The following is a 21,900-nucleotide window of genomic DNA, read 5'->3' on the forward strand; positions in this document are numbered from 1 at the left end:
ATCGTTGATAAAGATGTTGAACAATACAGGGCCCAGGACAGAGCCCTGTGGTACCCCACTTGAGACATTCTTCCAACTGGATGTGCAGCCATTTACGACCACTCTTTGGGTCCGATCACTAAGCCAGTTATGAATCCACCTAACAGTTGCCTTGTCCATTCCATACTTAGTCATTTTTTCAATAAGGATTGTATGAGAGACTTTGTCAAATGCTTTGCTGAAGTCAAGATATACTATATCTACAGCATTTCCTTGATCCACCCAATCAGTGATACCGTCATAGAAGGAAATTAAGTTAGTCTGACATGATTTATTAGTTAGAAACCCATGCTGACTCTGTTTAATCACTTCATTCTTATCCAGGTATTGACATACATGTTGTTTAATAATTTGTTCAAAGATCTTTCCTGGTATAGAAGTCAGACTCACCGGCCTATAGTTGCCTGGGTCCACCTTCTTCCCCTTTTTGAAGATAGGAACAACATTTGCTCTTCTCCAGTCTTCTGGCACTTCTCCTGTTCTCCAAGAATTTTCAAAGATTATGGAGAGGGGTTCAAAAATTTCTTCTGCTATCTCCTTCAGTACTCTGGGGTGTAATTCATCTGGACCTGGAGACTTGAATTCATTTAGGTTAGCTAAGTGTTTCCTCACTATCTTTCTGTTTATAGATATCCTGGATTCTTCTATTCCCTTAATAGGACAGTGAATAACAGTTGATATTGCATTTCCTTTCTGAGAGAAAACAGATGCAAAATAGGAATTTAAAAGTTCAGGCTTCTCAACATCCTGTCTTACCATTTCATCATTTTCATCCTGTAAAAATCCTATAGCATCTTTGACTTTTCTTTTACTTTTGACATATCCCCAAAATCCTTTATTATTGCTTTTGACATCTCTTGCAAGCCTCAGTTCATTTTCAGCTTTAGCTAATCTGATTTGTGCCCTGCAGGTTCTGCAGACAGCATTATATTCTTCTTTAGATATGCCTCCCTCTTTCCATTTTATAAACATTTTTTTCTTCCTTTTTAGCATGTGCTTAAGTTCTGTGTTCATCCATCCTGGTTTCCTTAAATGCTTCCTATTCTTCCCTCTTTTCGGAATTGTTAACAACTGTGCTTTGAAAATTTCATTTTTCAAGATTTCCCATCCTTCCTGGACATTTTTGTCTTTAAGGATATCCAGCCATTGGATCCCTCCAATTCTCTTTCTGAATCCCTTAAAATCTGCCTTTCTGAAATCTAACCTTGACGTCTGAGTCTTCACAGGTCTTCCACCTCTAGTAATCCAAAATTCTAAAATAGCATGGTCGCTACCTCCTAGGGTCCCAGCCACTTTTACCTCCTCAACCATTTCCTCCCTGTTTATAAGGATTAGATCCAAGGTAGCAGTTCCCCTTGTTTTCTCCCTTACCTTTTGGAAGATAAAGTTGTCAGCAAGAGAGGATAAGAATTTCCTTGACCTGTTAGTTTTGCCTGAGAGAGATTCCCAACAAATGTCTGGATAGTTGAAATCTCCCATGACAACTATGTCATATTTTTTGGAGAACTTGGCCATCTGATGCATAAAGAGTTCATCTATATCTTCGGCTTGCACAGGCGGCCTGTAGTAAATGCCTACAATGGTGTCCTTTCCATTGTTCTGTCCTTGTATTCTTACCCAAACAGTTTCCACAGAACTCCCAGTCTCTGAAGCTTCAATCTCTGTGCAGATATACGCGTTTCGAACATACAATGCGACACCCCCTCCTCGTTTATCAAGTCTGTTTCTTGCAAATAAGTTGTATCCTTCTAGTCTTGTATTCCAATCATGTGTATTGTCCCACCAAGTTTCAGTGATTCCAATGACATCATATTTCGTTTCCTGCGTTAGTAGTTCCAATTCTCCTTGTTTGTTGCCCATGCTTTGTGCATTAGTATAGAAACATTTTAGTTTGTGATTGGTTTCTCTTTCTCCAATATTTTTATTAATTAGATTCTTTCGTCTTTGTTCTTCCTTTCCACTTCTAATAGCAGAGTTCTCAATAGCATTTGTCAGGTGTATGGCTTTTTCTGGTCTTTTGCTTCCCTTCCCATGTTGTTCTAGTTTAAAGCTCTCCTTACAAGTGTAGCAAGGCGACTTCCAAATACATGCTTTCCAGTCTTCGTAAGGTGCACCCCATCTCTAGCAAGTAGTCCATCGTATAAGTAGTTCACTCCGTGATCCAGAAATCCAAATCGTTGCTGACGGCACCATCGACGTAGCCAGTTGTTCACCTGCAGAATCTTATTCCACCTCCTTGTTCCATGGCCATCCACTGGGAGGATGGAAGAGAAGACCACCTGCGCTCCCAGTTCTTTCACTTTCTTGCCTAAGTCTTCAAAGTCTCTGCAGATGATTTCCAGGTCGTTTCTTGCGGTGTCATTTGTCCCCACATGTAGTAGCAGGAATGGGTAGTCATCTGTAGGTCTGAAGAGTCCTGATATCCTGTCAGTATATGGCAGTGTTGGACAGAGAATTGCCTGAACTCTCAAATACGAACAACCGTGTAACTAGAATGTTAAAATGATAAAAGTTCTGCCCCCCAATAAACAGATTTGGTGCAATTTCCTGGTGGGACATTGTATGCTCCACCCAAACCTCTGGATCTTAAATGATTATTCTGTCCCTGGTGCATGACAACATTTTTTGTTTTACTGTTCATGTAATCCTAGAAATCTCCTAAAGCACAAATAAGTATTTTATAAAAACACTTGTATATAATAAATATATGTTCATGTATCAATTTTTTATTTCTACTGCGAACCTTCAACAATAAGAGTTCATTTTTCATGCTAAGTAGATCAAAGAGAAACTGTTAGCATTGTTTTTGCCATCCAATCTGAGTGCAGCATGATGTAGATACAGAGACCCTGATTCCCGTGATGTGTCGCTTGCTGTAGTTTTGATAAAATCAAATTTTTATCAGCAGGAAATTATAACTAGAGGACTAGTAACCTGCTGAAAAATCATCCTCCATACTCATGATCTGTGTATAACCACGTCCTCACCACTGATTAGCAGCTTTCTGCCTAGGCGCAGTATACACAGATAGATGCCAATCAGTGGTGTGGGCGGCGTTATACAGAGCTCAGCATTCAGAGAACTAGTAGATCTATGAAAGCTAAAACATCGATTTCATGAAAACTACAGTGACACATTGCTGGATCCAGGGTCTCTGCCCCTACATCATGCTGCAATCAGGTGTGGTAGCAAAAGCTGGTGATGGAGTCCTTTTAATAACTTTGAAGAATAGAGAAAGTATACCCAAACTACAGAGATAGGGAAATGCTGGTTAGGTATGATAGAGGAGCAGGCCTTGATACTACTCATTTAGGTAATTGGCAGGAAGTTTATGTGAAGCATGGCCAAATCTCCCACATATTTTATATACTGTATCAGAGCTAAACCTTGTGCAAGTCAGACGTCAGCACCCTCCCTGAGTACCACTCTGTGTCCATGCAGGAGCTGATGTTCGTGCATTCCTCATATTTTACCGCTGCCTGAGTAAACAGCACATACCTGCTGACATTAGGACTCCCAATTCTGCAGCAGCTCTTTATTTCAGTTTACATTCCTCTGACATCTGTCAGTAGTAGATTGAAATTATAACAGAAAAGCATATTTATACTAGAACATATGCCAGTGCTCTCCAACCAGTGGCATCTCGTATCGTGTCCTGTCCGGGCATGCTGGACGCTGCAGTTTTTTTTATCTGGTTAAGACCTAAACATTGTAGAGAACCAATACAAACATACTGTATATCCCAGGTGGATTATAAATGTTATAAACATGCTACAGTGCCGATAAGTGTCCATAAAATAGTGACATTCGCTATGCCCCAATCAGGGCTGGTTTTAGGAAAAGTGGGGCCCTAGGCAAAGTTTAAAATGGGGCCCCAAATGCTAACATATTGCACATCACACAGAAGCATTTTGGTTGTAGTTACATGCGCTGAGTTCAGGCCGCTAAATGAGTGTGATCAACAATATTGAAATCGTTCAACACTTTTTTCCCGGCCTCTTTCCACCGTCTGAGAAAGAATGATGGGGACAGAACAATCACTAATGGATCACTAACAGATCACCATACAGTATCATGTTATCAGCAGCACATCTACAGTTTACACCCCATAGTCCTCCATATAGTATAATACACTCCTCATAGTGCTCCATATAGTATAATGCACCGCCATAGTCATCCATGTAGTACAATTCACTTCCCATAGTATAATACACTGCATAGTTCTTCATATAATGTATTCCCCATAGTCCTCGATACAGTATAATGCATCCCACATATAGTATAACGCAGCCACCCCATAGAGCATAATGCAGCCACCCCACAGAGTATAATGCAGCCTCGCCATACAATATAATGTAACCCCCATAGAATGTAATGCAGCCACCATCTTATAGTATAATGCAGCTACCCCACAGAGTATAATGCAGCCACTCCACAGAAAATAATGCAGCCCCCCCTCATATAGTATAATGTAGACCCTTCATAGAGTATATTGCAGCCCCTCATAGAATATAATGCAGCCCCTTATATAGTATAACTAGCTGAAGAGCCCGGCGCTGCCCGGGCATAGTAACTAACTGTGGTTAGCTATAGCAAATTATAATTATCCTCCATCCCATAGTCCCGTGCCCATATACCCATCATACATATCCACGATCCCATAGACCCGTGCCCATATACTAATCATACATATCCTCCATCCCATAGTCGAGTGCTCATATACCCATCACACATCCTCCATCCCATAGTCCCATGCCCATATACCCATCATACATATTCTCCATCCCATAGTCCCATGCCCATATACCCATCATACATATTCTCCATCCCATAGTCCCATGCCCATATACCCATCATACATATTCGCCATCCCATAGTCCCATGCCCATATACCCATATGTAGCTCCTCATATAGTATAATGCAGCCCCCATAGAATATAATGTAGCCCGCTCAAAGTATAATGAAGCCCCCATACAATATAATCTAGCCCCCCCACAGAATATAATGCAGCCCCCCTAGAATACAATGGAGCCTCCTCATATAGTATAATGTAGCCCCCTCAGAGTATGATGCAATCGCCCTCCCCATAGAATATAATGTAGCCCCAAATAGAATATAATACAGCCCACCTCCCCATAGAATATAATGCAGACCCCCCATATTATATAACACAGCCTCCCCCATAGAATATAACATAAAATGTACCCCCCATGGTATACAGCCCAGCCCCACATGGTATATACAGCCCAGCCCCACATGGTATATACAGCCCAGCCCCACATGGTATATATAGCCCAGCCCCACATGGTATATACAGTCCAGCTGGACATGGTATATATAGCCCAGCAGCACATGGTATATACAGCCCAGCCGCACATGGTATATACAGCCCAGCCGCACATGGTATATACAGCCCAGCCCCACATGGTATACACAGCCCAGCCCCACATGGTATACTCAGCCCAGCCCCACATTGTATAGCCCAACCGCACATGGTATATACAGCCCAGCCTCACATGGTATAGCCCAGCCCCACATGGTATACACAGCACAGCCCCACATGGTATAGCCCAGCCCCACATGGTATACACAGCCGAGCCCCACATGGTATATATAGCCCAGCCACACATGGTATACATAGCCCAGCCCCACATGGTATATATAGCCCAGCCACACATGGTATACATAGCCCAGCCCCACATGGTATATATAGCCCAGCCGCACATGGTAAACAGAGCCCAGCCCTACATGGTTTATACAGCCCAGCCGCACATGGCATACACAGCCCAGCCCCACATGGTATATAGCCCAGCACCACATAACATACCCCCCACCCGAGAATGGCCCCACAGTCCAGCACACACAACGATAGATTAAAAAAAGAGACACACTCCTCACCTTCTCCTGGTGCCAGTGCTGCTCCCGACTCCTGTCTCCTGTTCTGCCGGCACACAGTGAAAGCGCGATGACGTCATCACGCATCTGCTGTGTCAGAGGCAGAGTGGGGAATGATGGGAGAAGGAGTGTCAGCGGACGCCCTCTCCATCATTGCTGTGAACTGTACTGGCGTCTATGACGCGGTATAGTTCAATGCGGCGGCGGGGCGAATTGGCGCTGGGGGCAGGCGGGCCCCCCTGCCTCACCGGGGCCCCTTAGCGGCTGCGTGATGTGCCACTAGCTGGGGGTCCCTGGGGGAGCGGGGGATCTAGGCAGCTGCCTGGTCTGCCTGCCCCTAACGCTGGCCCTGGTCACATTTAAAGAGCAAGCAACAATGCCCTTTCTGATAATTGAGTCATGAATAGGGTTGAACGAATTTTTCAAAATTCGGTTCCAAAAAAGATCAGCGGCGAATACTGTTTTTGCAGTATTCACCGAACATAACGGAACGTCATTGGAGTCAATGGGAGTAGAAATTAACAAATATGTTCGGAACTGATCATCAAACATAAATTCGGCACAAATAGGGTAACAATATGGCACGAATATGGCAAGTTCAGATTTGGCGACCGATTCTGAACATATTCACTCAGTTCTGGTCATGATTCATGGAGCCATTTGGTGGGTCACCGATAGCAGCAGTGATTGACTTGTGCTTCCCTTGCAATGGCAAACATGCTACTATCCAGAATGAAATCTGGTCAGTTCTGCTGCCATGATTGAACTAGAGGTAACTCAGGAGAAAAAGTTTTAGAAGTCCAGGAGGTCTCCTATTTTTTGTAGCAATGCATACTAGAAGCAATCTCAGGACAGTAGTTCTAATTGGAATTAAATATGAAAAGTCCTGAATTAGCGATGATTATTTTTTCAGAGTGTGACAAGCTTTAGTTGGGAGTAAAACAAACAAATCTACCTAAGTCTGGCCTTCGGAGAATTTAATCTCCCGAAAAGGTGATATGTGAGAGAAATACAGGCAGGCAAGCCAGCGCAGGTGGGCTTGAGGAATGGAATGCGTTTGCAGAGAAGGACAAGTCTCATCACTAGGAGAATTGTATCACAGTTGTTAAAAACTGGAACAACCGCCTGAGTATAATGGAAGGCTAATAGGGCAGAGTTCAAACCTGCTAAAGTCATCCAACAGGCCTATTCTTAAATTTCAAAATTGACTTGTAATGTGCATTAATGAGGGGCTTGACACTTAGAAGCAAAACAAACAGAATGTCTATTATAGAGCTGCTACTAACTCAGAACTAATGCTTGGAAAAGGATAAGCTTTTATGCAGGTCGAGTGGACATGTCAGAATGGCATGAAAAACAGGATTTATGGAAAACTATTTCTTAGTCTGTCAAACTTTACTTTATTAGGGACAACTTAACAACAACAAACATGGAGAAGCATGATGTCTACTCCTGATATATGCATAACCCAACATTCAAATGCCCCTGAATAAGCAGGGTGAAACATATGTCGGCGTGTTGGGACATCAGGTTAGTTTCACAGTATTTCCTATATAAACTCCTGTATGGCTTATAACAGTGTAACGTGGGGCGGGGAGGTAGCCCTGGCACGCTATGGGTCCTGGCTGGGTATGTGGGCTTTGTCTACAGGGGCGTCCTTGCAGGTCACAAGATGCCAGTGACTTCAGCTGTCCAAGCCCAGATAGTGTAAAGTTCAATGAGGGAGACCACCAACCAAACATAAACAGTCTTTTACTGAGCATCAATCTGGTGGGGATTATGTACAAAGATAGCAGGTGCATAGCTTCACAAACATTTCATTTAAAACATGAAGTGTCATCACACATGATCTCTCAACCTCCTCCAAGTGTACTTGTTTCTGTCCCAATGTTCCTCTGCTTTCACCACTACCCAGCACAGTACCACAGTCCAGTTAGTGAGAGTTGTCCTCAACCCACAGTTCCGTGTCCTCCTTTCCCTTAAAAGGAACTAGTTTGCCACTATAGCCGTTAATTAACTTCTTTGCTTGCTGACGCCTTGGAACTATCTTCTGAGACCCTCTCTTTCCTCACATTCCCTTTTGCATCCTGGCTTGCTACTTCTCTGTCTTGCGAACTCAAGGCCGAACTGCTAGGCGCTGTGTCCCAGGCCCAATCTCCACTCCATCACTTTGACCTTGTGTCACTTTTCCTTTTTATGCTCCGGATCTCACTATCCACTGCCTCTGTCTCCACTTATGTCAGGGACACCGACTGTCTCTATTCCTGCACTTTAGCCACTCCAAAACTGGGTTAGTCCCAAATGTTAACCCTAACTGTCCCTACTGTTGAGAAAAATACAATCTATCACTAATAACGCATGTCACAATGCACAATGCAGAAAAACACGTGTCTTCATGGGAAAACGTGGGCAGTATGTCCATCTCCTTACAACACCACCACTCCATTGTTATGAGCACCTCAGGCATCTGAAACACTGAGATTTTAAGGTTGCATTTCCATGATGTATCCACTATGACTTTGGTGCGGTTTAATGATTACGATTTCACACAATAAAATACAAAAAAAAAAACAACAAAAAACTAATTTTTTGAGGCAGGCATCATAGAATATTTGAAAATGGCACCATGTCCTGCTTTTAACTGTGACAAAACCTCTGAAAAAAATAATTATTACCAAGTGAATGTATCCCAACACAGAACAGATTTTGTTGCCGTGAAAATATATTACAACTTTCAGTTCTGAGATGTTACTTTATGTTTTGATTGTTTGGTTTTTATTTATTATGAAAAAAGAAAGAAAGCTCTACAAAATGGTAAAAGAATGACAGTAGGCTTTAATACATTGATGATTTAATACATCTAGAGGGAAGGATTTCAATTTAGTTAGTAAAATATTCCCCTGCTTATATGTATTGTGAAAAAATGCCTTAAAGGTTTTCTCCAGTAATTTATATTGTGAGCATATCCTTATGGCAGGTCATCAGTAACAGATCGGTGGTAGTGTGACATCGGGCACCCCCACCGATCAGCTAATCTCATTGCTGTGCTCACTTGCGGAGTGGAACTACACAGCTCTGTCAACAGTCTAGTGGCCAAAGTGGGGTACTGCAGATTGACAATGAGGAAATGGAAGTGGATCCAGCTCAACACACCGGGCAATTAATTAAAATTCAACAATCTTTATTGGCAAATCCTTTTAAAACTTGTAGAAAAGACAAAAAAAATGGACATCTCTGATGACAAAGCATATACTATGGGGTGGTGTGTTAAAGAAATATTGCCATACGTGTTTCGAGTGAAAAACTCTTGAACACTGGCTAAGCCAATAAAGATTGTTGAATTTTAATTAATTGCCCGGTGTGTTGAGCTGGATCCACTTCCATTTCCTCATTGTCCCAGGCCCTGTGCAGCAGCAAGGATATCGTGCTCCGTGCCGGACCGGGATTACATCTCAGGGGTGAACTGAAATATTCTTTTTCTTTACACTGCAGATTGACGCCGTCGCCTATACATTTGAATTGGTGTGAATCTGCCATACTCCGCTGCAGCCACTGTAGAGTTGACGGAGGTGTGTAGTTGAGCTCCACAACTGATCACTTCCGGTTGCTGCTGGCACAGAGAACAGATGATCGATGGGGATGATGGATGTTGTCTATCTTGAGGATAGGCAATCAATATAATAATATAATGCTCTAAAAAACCCCTTTAATGAAAGTTTATCTATTTTTTCAGTTTTGCAAAGCATCTAGTCTAATTACCCTCTCACTACCAAAAAGAGGAATGTCACACAGCTGCAGCCAAAGGTAAAGTAGAAGGTCAGATTTGTTGATGATAGCCAAGACCAGAAACATGAAGTTTGGGCTGCACACAGACTTGCTTTGCGTATCATCAGTGACCTAATGGTACAGTCCTCAGCAATACATTGATGGATAGCACAGTTGGATGTGCACACAAATAGTGCTACAGATTAATAGATTTCATGGTATACAGGAGAAAAAACACTTTGCAAAAAAGTACCTGGAGTCCCACGCAATTTATATGGGTCAGTTCTGTGTTTTGCATGACTATTCTTGGCTGTTTCACAATACAACTCAATAAAGCTAGCCATTGCACATAGATTAATATTGGCCGAACTTGCCAATTTTGTCAGGACCAGCCAATAATCTAACAAATGTGGAGATCTACTCATGTTGGTTCTCATGGGGGACAAGGATAAAGCAGTTAGGATTTCAACATGCCTGATCCTTTTATTATTTGGAGAGATAAGCCAACCCAAGAGGTGTCTTGCAGTGGATTCTTACCTTCTCTCCATGGAGAATACCTGAATGCTAAGCATGTATATGCGCTAGGTGGTGGGAAGAGTTAGCTGTCAGTTGAATAAGCAGGTAGCTGACAGGTATCTAATGTGTATGGCCAGGAAAAGAAACTGGTAAAAATACGACAGCTCTCATTCTGGTTCATAGCAGATCTGTCAACTGGATACCTACTTCCTCTTGTACATAACATTAATGGGAATCTGTCACCATGAAAATACAGCCCAATCCGCAAGGATCATTTTTAGAGCAGTATAAGCTGAGCACATTAATATATCATTTTGTGAGAAAAGATTCAATACAACTTGTGTTTTAATAATTAAAACGTCTGCTCTTTCTGGATTTTTCGGTCCAGTGGGCGGTCCGATCAGCGATTGACAGCTATCTCTCAATGCACACTTATATATAGCTAGCTGTCTGTCACTGATAGGACCGCCCACTGGACCAAAAATCCCAGAAAGGGCAGGAATATAAATGATTAATACACATGTTACATAGAATGTTTTCTCGGGAAATTTTATATCAATCTACTAAGGCCTGGATCACACTTCCGTTTTTTAAAATCCATCAAAATCTGTCGTTTTCCGTTAAAAAACGGATCCGCCATTTTTTGGGCGGATCCGTTTTTTTGTCCCATAGATTTCCATTAGCGGCTACCACGGATCCGTCAAAAAAACGGATCCGTTTGCGGCAAAACGGAAATGGATCCGTTTTTTCACACTTTGGCGGATCCATGCGGATGCCAAAAAACGGATGTGTGAAACAGGCCTAAGTCCCCCATTGTATAACAAGATGCCTGCAGATTGGATGGCATGTTCATGGTAACAGGTTCTCTTTAATATATTACATTAATACCTCATAGACATTACAAATGAGGGAAAGACTAAAAAAAAAATCTCAGAGCATTTCTTTAAAAGGAATTTGTCACCAGGAAAATGCAGTATAGCATATTTGCTATATATGCAAAGCATAATAGACAAAAATAATAAAATAAACAGGTAACATGTTGGAGTAGGGGGGTGCTTAGTAGATTGGTATAAAGTTTTGTGAGAAATGTTCAGTATGATCGCCTCCATGCCACGCCGCATTGATGCAGTAATTGATGCAAAAGGAGCCCCGACCTAGTACTGAGAGCATTTACTGATCATACATTTCAGTAGGCCAGCATTTTGGATTTTAAAATCATTTTTCAAGCTGGTGATATAAAGTATTCTAACTTACTGAGATAATGACTTTTGGATTTTCATTGGCTGTAAGCCATAATCATCAACATTAACAGAAATAAACACCTGAAATAGATCACTCTGTGAGTAATGACTCTATATAATATATGAGTTTCACTTTTTTGTATTGAAGAACTGAAGTAAATTAACTTTTTGATGATATTCTAATGTTGGGAGAAGCACCTGTATGTCAGAACGACTGGGTTAAAAAATTGGGGCTGACTGGATGGCAATATCATCAGTTAGTATAGTAAGGTGAAGACAAATGACAGAGCAATATGTTTACTGCTTTGTGAGGTGCACAACCATTGAGGTTAGGAAACTGCTGATAGATCCTCACCCTATGTTTGATCATGTCCAATGGTGCAAATAGCCATTTGTCACTTCACTATACGCTAATAATCCCATAGCAAACACTTTTGTTACTGACCTCCTGGCGCTTATTGAAATTTCACAAAAACCCAGGTTATACAATCATTGAATACTATCAGGTTGCTCATTAATACCATGCATTTTTAGTGGACATACATTGGGGATTCTGCACTTAAAAATGTAATTGCATTTTTACATGATTTTTTTCAGGCTCCCCATACAGAAGAAAAAAAAAATGCACCAAAAATACAATTCAACTACATCTTTAACCCCTTCACCCCCAAGGGTGGTTTGCACGTTCATGACCGGGCCAATTTTTACAATTCTGACCACTGTACCTTTATGAGGTCATAACTCTGGAACGCTTCCATGGATCCCGGTGATTCTGACATTATTTTCTCGTGACATATTGTACTTCATGTTAGTGGTAAAATTTCATTCAAATAACTTGTGTTTATTTGTGAAAAAAATGGAAATTTGGCAAAAATTTTGAAAATTTCGCAATTTTCCAACTTTGAATTTTTATGCCCTTAAATCACAGAGATACGGCACACAAAAAACTTGATAAGTAACATTTCCCACATGTTTACTTTACATCAGAACAATTTTGGAACCAAAATTTTTTTTTGTTAGGAAGTTATAAGGGTTAAAAGTTGACCAGCGATTTCTCATTTTTACAACACCATTTTATTTTTAGGACCACATCACATTTGAAGCCACTTTGAGGGGTCTATATGATAGAAAATACCCAAAAGTGACACCATTCTAAAAACTGCACCCCTTAAGGTGCTCAAAACCACATTCAAGAAGTTTATTAACCCTTTAGGTGCGTCACAGGAATTTTTTTGAATATTTAAAAAAAAATGAACATCTAACTTTTTTTCATAAAAAAAATAATTTAGGTTCAATTTTTTTTATTTTACCAAGGGTAACAGGAGAAATTGGACTGCAAAAGTTATTGTGCAATTTGTCCTGAGTACGCAGATACCTGATATGTGGGGGGGAACGACTGTTTCGGCGCATGGCAGAGCTCAGAATGGAAGGAGCGCCGTTTGACTTTTTCAATGCAAAATTGGCTGGAATTCAGATTGGACGCCATGTCACGTTTGGAGAGTCCCTGATGTACCTAAACAGTGGAAACCCCTACAAGTGACCCCATTTTGGAAACTAGACCCCCAAGGAACTTATCTAGATATGTGGTGAGAACTTTGAACCCACAAGGGCTTTACAAAAGTTTATAACGTACAGCGGTACAATTAAAAAATCATATTTTTTCCACAAAAATGATCTTTTCACCCCAATTTTTATTTTCCCAAGGGTAACAGGACCCTAAAAGTTATTGTGCAATTTGTCCTGAGTACGCTGATACCCCACATGTGGGGGTAAACCACTATTTGGGCGCATGGCAGAGCTCGGAAGGGAAGCAGCGCCATTTGACGTTTTTGGCTGGAATTGAGATCGGACACCATGTCGCGTTTGGAAAACCCCTGATGTACCAAAACAGTGGAAACCCCCCACAAATGACACCATTTTGGAAACTAGACCCCCTAAGGAACTTATCTAGATGTGTGGTGAGAACTTTGAACCCCCATGGGCTTCACAGAAGTTTATAACATAAAGCCATACAATTAAAAAATCATATTTTTTCCACAAAAATGATCTTTTCACCCTCAATTCTTATTTTTCCAAGGGTAACAGGACCCTAAAAGTTATTGTGCAATTTGTCCTGAGTACGCTGATACCCCACATGTGGGGGTAAACCACTATTTGGGCGCATGGCAGAGCTCGGAAGGGAAGCAGCGCCATTTGACGTTTTTGGCTGGAATTGAGATCGGACACCATGTCGCGTTTGGAAAACCCCTGATGTACCAAAACAGTGGAAACCCCCCACAAATGACACCATTTTGGAAACTAGACCCCCAAGGAACTTATCTAGATGTGTGGTGAGCACTTTGAACCCCCCAGTGCTTCACAGAAGTTTATAACGCCCGGGCGTGAAAATAAAAAATTCGTATTTTTTCCACAAACATGATCTTTTAGTCACCATTTTTTTATTTTCCCAAGGGTACCAGGAGAAATTGGACCTTAAAAGTTGTTGTCCAATTTGTCCTGAGTATGCTGATACCCCATATGTGGGAGAAAACTACTGTATGGGCACACGTCGGGGCTCGGAAGGGAAGTAGTGACGTTTTGGAATGCAGACTTTGATGGAATGGTCTGCGGGTGTTATGTTGCCTTTGGAGAGCCCCTAATGTACCTAAACAGTGGAAACCCCCACAAATGACACCATTTTGTAAACTAGACCCCCCAAGGAACTTATCTAGATGTGTGGTGAGCACTTTGAACCCCCCAGTGCTTCACAGAAGTTTATAACGCCCGGGCGTGAAAATAAAAAATTCGTATTTTTTCCACAAACATGATCTTTTAGTCACCATTTTTTTATTTTCCCAAGGGTACCAGGAGAAATTGGACCCCAAAAGTTGTTGTCCAATTTGTCCTGAGTATGCTGATACCCCATATGTGGGAGAAAACTACTGTATGGGCACACGTCGGGGCTCGGAAGGGAAGTAGTGACGTTTTGGAATGCAGACTTTGATGGAATGGTCTGCGGGTGTCATGTTGCCTTTGGAGAGCCCCTAATGTACCTAAACAGTGGAAACCCCCCACAAATGACCCCATTTTGAAAACTAGACCCACTAAGGAACTTATCTAGATGTGAGGTGAGCACTTTGAACCCCCAAGGGCTTCACTGAAGTTTATAATGCCAGGGCATGAAAATAAAAAAATCGTATTTTTTCCAGAAACATGATCAATTAGTCCCCAATTTTTTCATTTTCCCAAGGGTAACAGGAGAAATTGGACCCCCAAAAGTTGTTGTCCAATTTGGCCTGAGTACGCTGACACCCCATATGTGGGAGAAAACTACTGTATGGACACACGTCGGGGCTCGGAAGGGAAGCAGTGACGTTTTGGAATGCAGACTTTGATGGAATGGTCTGCGGGTGTCATGTGCGTTTGGAGAGCCCCTGATGTACCTAAACTATTGAAACTCCCCACAAGTGACCCCATTTTGGACACTAGACCCCCCACGGAACTTATCTAGATGTGTGGTGAGCACTTTGAACCCCCAAGTGTTTCACAGAAGTTTATAACACTCGGACGTGAAAATAAAAAAATCATTTTTTTCCACAAAAATTATATTTTTGCCCCCAATTTTTTATTTTCCTAAGGGTAACAGGAGAAATTGGACCCCAAAAATTGTTTTGCAATTTGTCCTGAGTAGGCTGATACCCTACATGTGGGGGTAAAACACTGTTTGGACGCATGGCAGAGCTTGGAAGGGAAGGAGCACCATTTGACTTTTTCAACTCAGAATTGGCTGGAATTGAGATCAGACGCCATGTTGCATTTGGAGAGCCCCTGATGTGCCCAAACAGTGGAAACCCCCAATTATAACTCCAACCCTAACCCCAACACACCCCTAACCCTAATCTGAGCCCTAACCCTAGCCCTAACCCTAGCCCTAACCCTAGCCCTAACCCTAACCCTAACCCTAGCCCTAACCCTAGCCCTAACCCTAGCCCTAACCCTAGCCCTAACCCTAGCCCTAGCCCTAGCCCTAACCCTAGCCCTAACCCTAAGGCTGTGTGCACACGCTGTGGATTTTGCTGCGGTTCCGCAGCAGTTTTGGCCGCTGCGGACCAGCAGCAGTTTTTGCTGTGGTGTACAGTACCATGATTCCCTATGGGAATCAAAAACCGCAGTGCAGACGGTGCGGAATTTTCCGCGCGGATTATCTGCGGTTTTCAATTCTCCTGCGGTTTGCCATCTCCTCTATTGAGGAGATGAAAAACCGCAGGAAAAAAACCGCAGAGCAATCCGCAGGTAAAACCGCAGGTATTTTGACCTGCGGTTTCACCTGCGGATTTTACAAAATCCGCGCGGACGAATCCGCACCTAATCCGCAGCGTGTGCACACAGCCTTACCCTAACGGGAAAATGGAGATAAATACTTTTTTTTTAGTTTTATTATTTTTCCCTAACTAAGGGGGTGATAATGGGGGGTTTGACTTACTATTTATGGCGGTTTTTATGTTTGGCGGCTGTCACACGCTAAAAGACGCTTTTTATTGTAAAATAGTTTTTGCATCACCACATATTGAGAGCTATAATTTTTCCGTATTTTGACCCACTGAGTCATATGAGGTCTTATTTTTTGCGGGACGAGTTGACGTTTTTATTGGTACCATTTTCGGGCACGTGACATTTTTTGATCGCTTTTTATTCCTATTTTTGGGACGCAGAATGAACAAAAACCAGCGTTTCATGAATTTCTTTTGGGGGGGGTGCGTTTACACCGTTCCGCGTGCGTTAAAATTGATAAAGCGGTTTTATTCTTCGGGTCAGTACGGTTACAGCGATACCTCATTTAGGTCGTTTTTTTTATGTTTTTGTCGGTTTTATGCAATGAAAACTATTTTATATAAAAAATAATTATTTTTGCATCGCTTTATTCTGTGAGCTATAACTTTTTTATTTTTTCGCTGATGATGCTGTGTGGTGGCTCGTTTTTTGCGGGACAAGATGACGTTTTCAGCGGTACCATGGATATTTATATGCGTCTTTTTGATCGCGCGTTATTACACTTTTTGTTTGGCGGTATGATAATAAATCATTATTTTTTGCTTCGTTTTTTATTTTTATTTTTTAAGGGGTTCACTAAAAGGGTTAACTAATGGGACAGTTTTATAGGGCGGGTCATTACGGACGCGGCGATACCTAATATTTGTACTTTTATTGTTTTTTTTTTTATTATTTCCAAAAAATGGATTTATTGAGGGAATATTTTTTTTTTTTTCTAATTTATTTGGCGATTTTTTTTAATTTATTTTTACATTTTTTTTTAATTTTTTTTTAACTTTATTACATAGTCCCAGGTGGGACATCACTGTCCTGTGACAGATCGCTGATCTGTCACATCACAGATCACTGTGACAGATCAGCAATCTGTCACAGGCATTGAAGAAGACTTCCTCTTGCCTGCGCTTTGCAGGCACTGAGGAAGCCAGCTTCCTCAGGTCCCCGAAGGCCCCCGTCGCCATCTTGGATTCGGGGGCCTGGAGGATAGGAGCCCCCCGCAGCAGCGCTGCACATTGCGCTGCCGTGGGGGGCTCAGGGAAGCACGGAGGGAGCCCCCTCCCTCCCAATGCTTCCCTTTAACTCCCGGTACACCGCGATCATGTTTGATCGCGGTGTGCAAGGGGTTAAGGTGTCGGGGGCGGTCCGTGACCGCCCCTGACACATAGTGCCGGGTGTCAGCTGTGATAATCAGCTGACACCCGGCCGAGATCAGCGGCGCTCACCACGTGGGCGCCGCTGATCGCGGTAGACGTACTATCCCGTCCACGGTCATACGGGCCTGGGTACCGTGGACGGGATAGTACGTCAGATGTCAGGAAGGGGTTAAACATGTGGTGGGTAAGGCCTCTTTCACACATCAGGTTTTCGGCGTCAGGCGCGATCCGGCGCTTTTGACTAAAACCGGATCCGGCGAAATGCAATGCCGGATCCGGTTTCCCCCCCATTGACTTGCATTAGAGCCGGATCGAGCCGGATGGCCATGCGTTTCATCCGATTTTCGCCGGATCCGGCAATGTGACGCGATCCGGCGTCTGGAAAAAACGGCTACTGTAACGTTTTTTGTCTCCTTTTTCATACAATGAAAGCCTATGAGCGCCGCAATGCGCCGGATCCGGCGACAGCCGGATCCGGTTTCTTTGGTCTGAGCATGCTCAGTAGCTCTGCCCACAGGACATATATAAAAGCAAGACAATGGGACCCTCAGCCACACCCAACATGCCACCCAAGCCAAGAACCAGGAGCAGGAGAAGGCAGCAGACATCTGCAGCAGCAGCACCATCAGCACCACCCCAAATGGAGCAGCATGCTGAACAACGGGAGGGGAGTCCAGCAGCAGATGAGAGACGGTAATTATCAAATCCCCCATTCCTCCAAACTAGGGCTATGGAATATCAAGATATTCATTGGCCCTTTGTTTCTCTTTATTCAACAGCCGCCCAATAGATGCAGCAGCAGCAGCAGCAATGGCAGCAGCAGAAACACCACCCACAGCCATGGAGTCTGGCCATGAGGAAGACAGCACATCTTCTGGGAGCCCTCCCTCGCATCGTCAGCGTTTGACGGTAAGTTTTTATTTCCAAAATCCATCATCTCTGTAATATATGTGTATTCATTGCCTTTTATTTCAAAACAGGAATCACAAGATGAAGAGGAGCTCCCTGAAGAAGAAGGAAGGGGTGGACAGACACTTGGAGTGTGCTCACAATTGGTAAGTTTTTTGCATCAAACGCAGAAACACAACATCACACTACACACAACACATAGAAAACAATGTTCTGCAGACCACACACAGCAAACAAATGCCTACATCCAAAGACATAACATTTTTTGTTTTCTTCTCTAGTCTTCCCAATCTGGTGCTCGGCCAAGAGGTCCTCGCAGTGCCTCCCAGGGTCGTCGGCGACAGCAACGCGGCGGTCACCAGCGTGTAAGTATAAATATTTTTGCTTTGTTTTTTTTGCACTTTTTATTTCATTTCTTTTGTGGAGGCTAATTATGTTATTTTTGTCTTTTTCTTTAACAGCCTTCACAGCGTGCTCCCGACTCTGACGGTGAGGATGGAGGGATTGATGTGGACCGCTTCATCGATCTCGTCAGAGAAAGGGAGCCGCTCTGGAATATGGCTGACCGCCGCCACGCTGACCTGATCGTTACCCGACGACTCTGGGAGGAAATCTGTTCGCTCCTTGTGGACCGCTGGGAGGACCTCGAAGCTCGGGCCCAGATTAAAGAGCGTAAGTATATACAGTACCGGTTGCTTGATTTAAACCAGTGTTTCCCGAACTCCAGTCCTCGTGGTCCCCACGGATCATGTGTTCAGGATTTCTATTTACTTTGGAAATCCTGAAAACATGACCCCTGGGGACCATGAGGACTGGAGTTTGGGAAACACTGATGTTGTATACTAACCACTTTGTCCTTTCTTGTTTCAGGGGAGAGAATTGTGAAGCGGTGGCGGTCTGTGAGGGATCGTTTCAAGAAGGAGTTCAATAAAGAGATGCGGGCCCCGAGTGGATCTGGAGGACGCAGGAGCAAGTACAAGTACGCACGAGCCCTGTCGTTCCTCCGGGAGACAATGCTCACCAGAAGGTAAATATTACACACCACATGTGACAAAAAAATGTTTACATGTAACTTTTTTTTTTCAGCCAGGGCCATACCATGTCACTATTTTAATTGTTTTTTTTTTCTCTTTATTCCACAGCACGGTGAGCAGCACTCGGGAGCCTGCACGATTGGACCCTTCTGAGGCGATCCCTGAGGAGACCGGCACCGAGGGACACTTCGACCGCCCTGGTACATCTGCACCTTCCCAGCCTTCCCACACATTCGACCCATCTGTCCCATCCACCAGCACCAGCACAGGAGCATCGTGGCCGCCTACATTACATGAAGCTGCTGGTGAGGAGATCGCTTTCCCTTTACCCCACCCTTCTGCCCCTGCCACCTCTAGTACACCTGCGGGTACTGGGCGGCAGCGGCAGAGGGGTCAGGAAAAGAGTTATGCGCCAGAGTTCTTGCATCTGAATGCATCTTTCCAGAACTGTCTAAAAGTCTTGTCAGAGCAAATCTCCGCAGGCTTTCAGCAGATCAACTCCAGCATTCTGGAGGTGAAGACACTTCTGCAAACCATGCATTCAGAAGCAAGATCTTCGCCAAACCACACCTTTTTCAGGTCTGTTGTGGAGCGCATGGCAACACTATCTCCTACCCAGCAGATGCATGTAATGCATTCGTGCCACGGTGCTCTACAGCAAGTTACCTCCCAACCTCCACCTCCCACCACTGTAGTTCCTCCACCTGCACCCCCTCCAGCCACTTTCCATCCTCCCCCTCCTATTACATCTGCACCCCCTCCAGCCACTTTCCATCCTCCCCCTCCTATTACATCTGCACCCCCTCCAGCCACTTTCCATCCTCCCCCTCCTATTACATACCAGCAACCTCACCAGTACCAGCAACCTTCCCAGTACCAGCAACCTCCCCAGTACCAGACATCTCCCCACTTCCAGCAACCTGCCCCGTACCAAACTCCTTCCCCGTACCAAACTCCTTCCCCGTACCAAACTCCTTCCCCATACAACTTTCCATCAACATCATCTGCTCCTACAGTCCCTGCCCAACCCTCCACTCCACCGCCCACCACCTCTTCTGCCTCCCACATGTCCACCCATTCTGTAGCTTTTTCCACACCATCACCTCTAACTGTTCCTTCCCCACCACGATCCCAGTCCTCTCTCCACACTCCCATTGTCGAAGTGTCCCGCAGCCCCTCCAGCAGTATTTCCACCCCACACTACACCGGGTTATAATGTTTTTTTTGTAATAAAAATGCCCATTTGGTTGGTTTCAAACCTTTATTAAAAAAGTTTTTTTAACTTTAAAAACAGTTTACAAAAAAAAAATATTTTAAATAAAAGTTAAATTATTGTTTACACTGGTTGTCTGTCATTTCTTTCTGCGGCGAAATATGTTTAAAAAAAAGGTTAAATACAGGGTATTTAAAAGGTAAAAAGGTGTTCAAAACCAGGTATATAACTGTGGGTAAATTTTAGCTTTTTGCCACAGTTGTGTTCCTGGTTGTGTTTGAAGCAAAGTATTTCACCTAAAAAGTTGTGTTTATTGTTGGTGATTTCCTAACAATGTACACAACTTTTGTTAAAAGGTGAAATACTTTGCATAAAACACAACCAGGTACACACCTGTGGCCTAAAGCTAAAAATAGAGACCATGACAAGATAGCCAACTTTGGTTGGCAAAGGTATATACTGTTGGTACAGAAGGTACACAAGTTTGGTTAGGGCACAAATCTTTCACACTCTGTCATCCTGCCAGTGTACTCTGCCTTGAGGTGACATAAAGTATAGTGCAAAATTGTCCCTCATTACTGAAACCGTCACAGAACTTCTAGTGGTAATGTCATGGTAATCTTGCAAGGTGGTTTCTTCAGAGGTGTCCTCAATGGAAATGGGTTCCTTGCAGATAACAAAATTGTGGAGTACCACGCAAGCTTTGATCACCTCGTCCACAGTTTCTGTCTTGAGGTTGATCGCAGTCAATAGGACCCGCCATTTGGCTGTCAGAATACCAAAGGTACATTCAACCATTCTTCTTGCTCTTGTGAGGCGGTAATTAAAAATGCGTTTTGGTCTTGTCAATCCTCTGCTAGAGTACGGTTTCAAAAGGTGTTCTGACAGCTGGAAGGCTTCATCCCCTACACAGACAAATGGCATAGGTGGACCAGATGTTTGCGGCAGCGGTCTAGGTGGTGGGAACTGGAAGGTGTTTCCATACAGTTTACGCCCCATGGCAGACAGTTTGAAAACTTGAGAGTCATTGGAGCGGCCATAGGCCCCAATATCAACCGCAATAAATTTGTATTCCGCGTCAGCGATGGCCATGAGGACAATTGAAAAATATTTCTTGTAATTGAAATATTCCGATCCCGATCCAGCTGGCTTTACAATGCGGATATGTTTCCCGTCCACAGCGCCCAAGCAGTTGGGAAACTGACATATCTGTTGAAACTTGTCAGCAATTTCAATCCACCTCTCTGTTGTGGGCTCTGGTAAAAACTCTTCAGCTAAGGAGTCCCACAGTGCACGGCATGTGTACTTCACAATTCCAGATATGGTGGAAATCCCGAGTCTGTACTGGAAATGCAGTGACGAAAGGGATTCTCCAGTTGCAAGAAATCTGTGGGGAATTAAAAAACAATAAATTAGTTTTAAATCACAGCATTACATACCAAAACTGAGCTATAACACTTGGAGATACAAACTACCACCAACAAGATTGCAGTGAAAGTGTGCTCTGATGCGATCACATCCAATAAATGTGGCTTACCTTAAAGTCACCATCAGACGCTCTGTGGGTGAAACAGAGAAGCGGCAATAGGTGTCCGCTTTTCTTATG

The 21,900-nt window shown here is 43.3% G+C and overlaps 2 protein-coding genes across 2 annotated transcripts in view; one reads left to right on the plus strand and one right to left on the minus strand.

Moving 5' to 3' along the window:
- The window catches only part of SEMA4B (semaphorin 4B), a 404,475-nt gene that overhangs the window by 225,095 nt on the left and 157,480 nt on the right, over positions 1-21,900 (minus strand). The gene's annotated exons all lie outside the window — the stretch shown is intronic.
- Positions 18,866-20,350, plus strand: LOC141083962 (uncharacterized). Its single transcript, XM_073568374.1, has 2 exons — positions 18,866-19,074; positions 19,190-20,350. The coding sequence occupies exons 1-2, from the start codon at positions 18,983-18,985 to the stop codon at positions 20,295-20,297; spliced, it is 1,200 nt and encodes a 399-aa protein (XP_073424475.1). The 5' UTR covers positions 18,866-18,982; the 3' UTR covers positions 20,298-20,350.

Source organism: Dendrobates tinctorius, unplaced genomic scaffold (genome assembly GCF_039654945.1).
Source record: "Dendrobates tinctorius isolate UK_male_01 unplaced genomic scaffold, ASM3965494v1 ptg000022l, whole genome shotgun sequence".
Taxonomy (NCBI): Eukaryota; Metazoa; Chordata; class Amphibia; order Anura; family Dendrobatidae; genus Dendrobates; species Dendrobates tinctorius.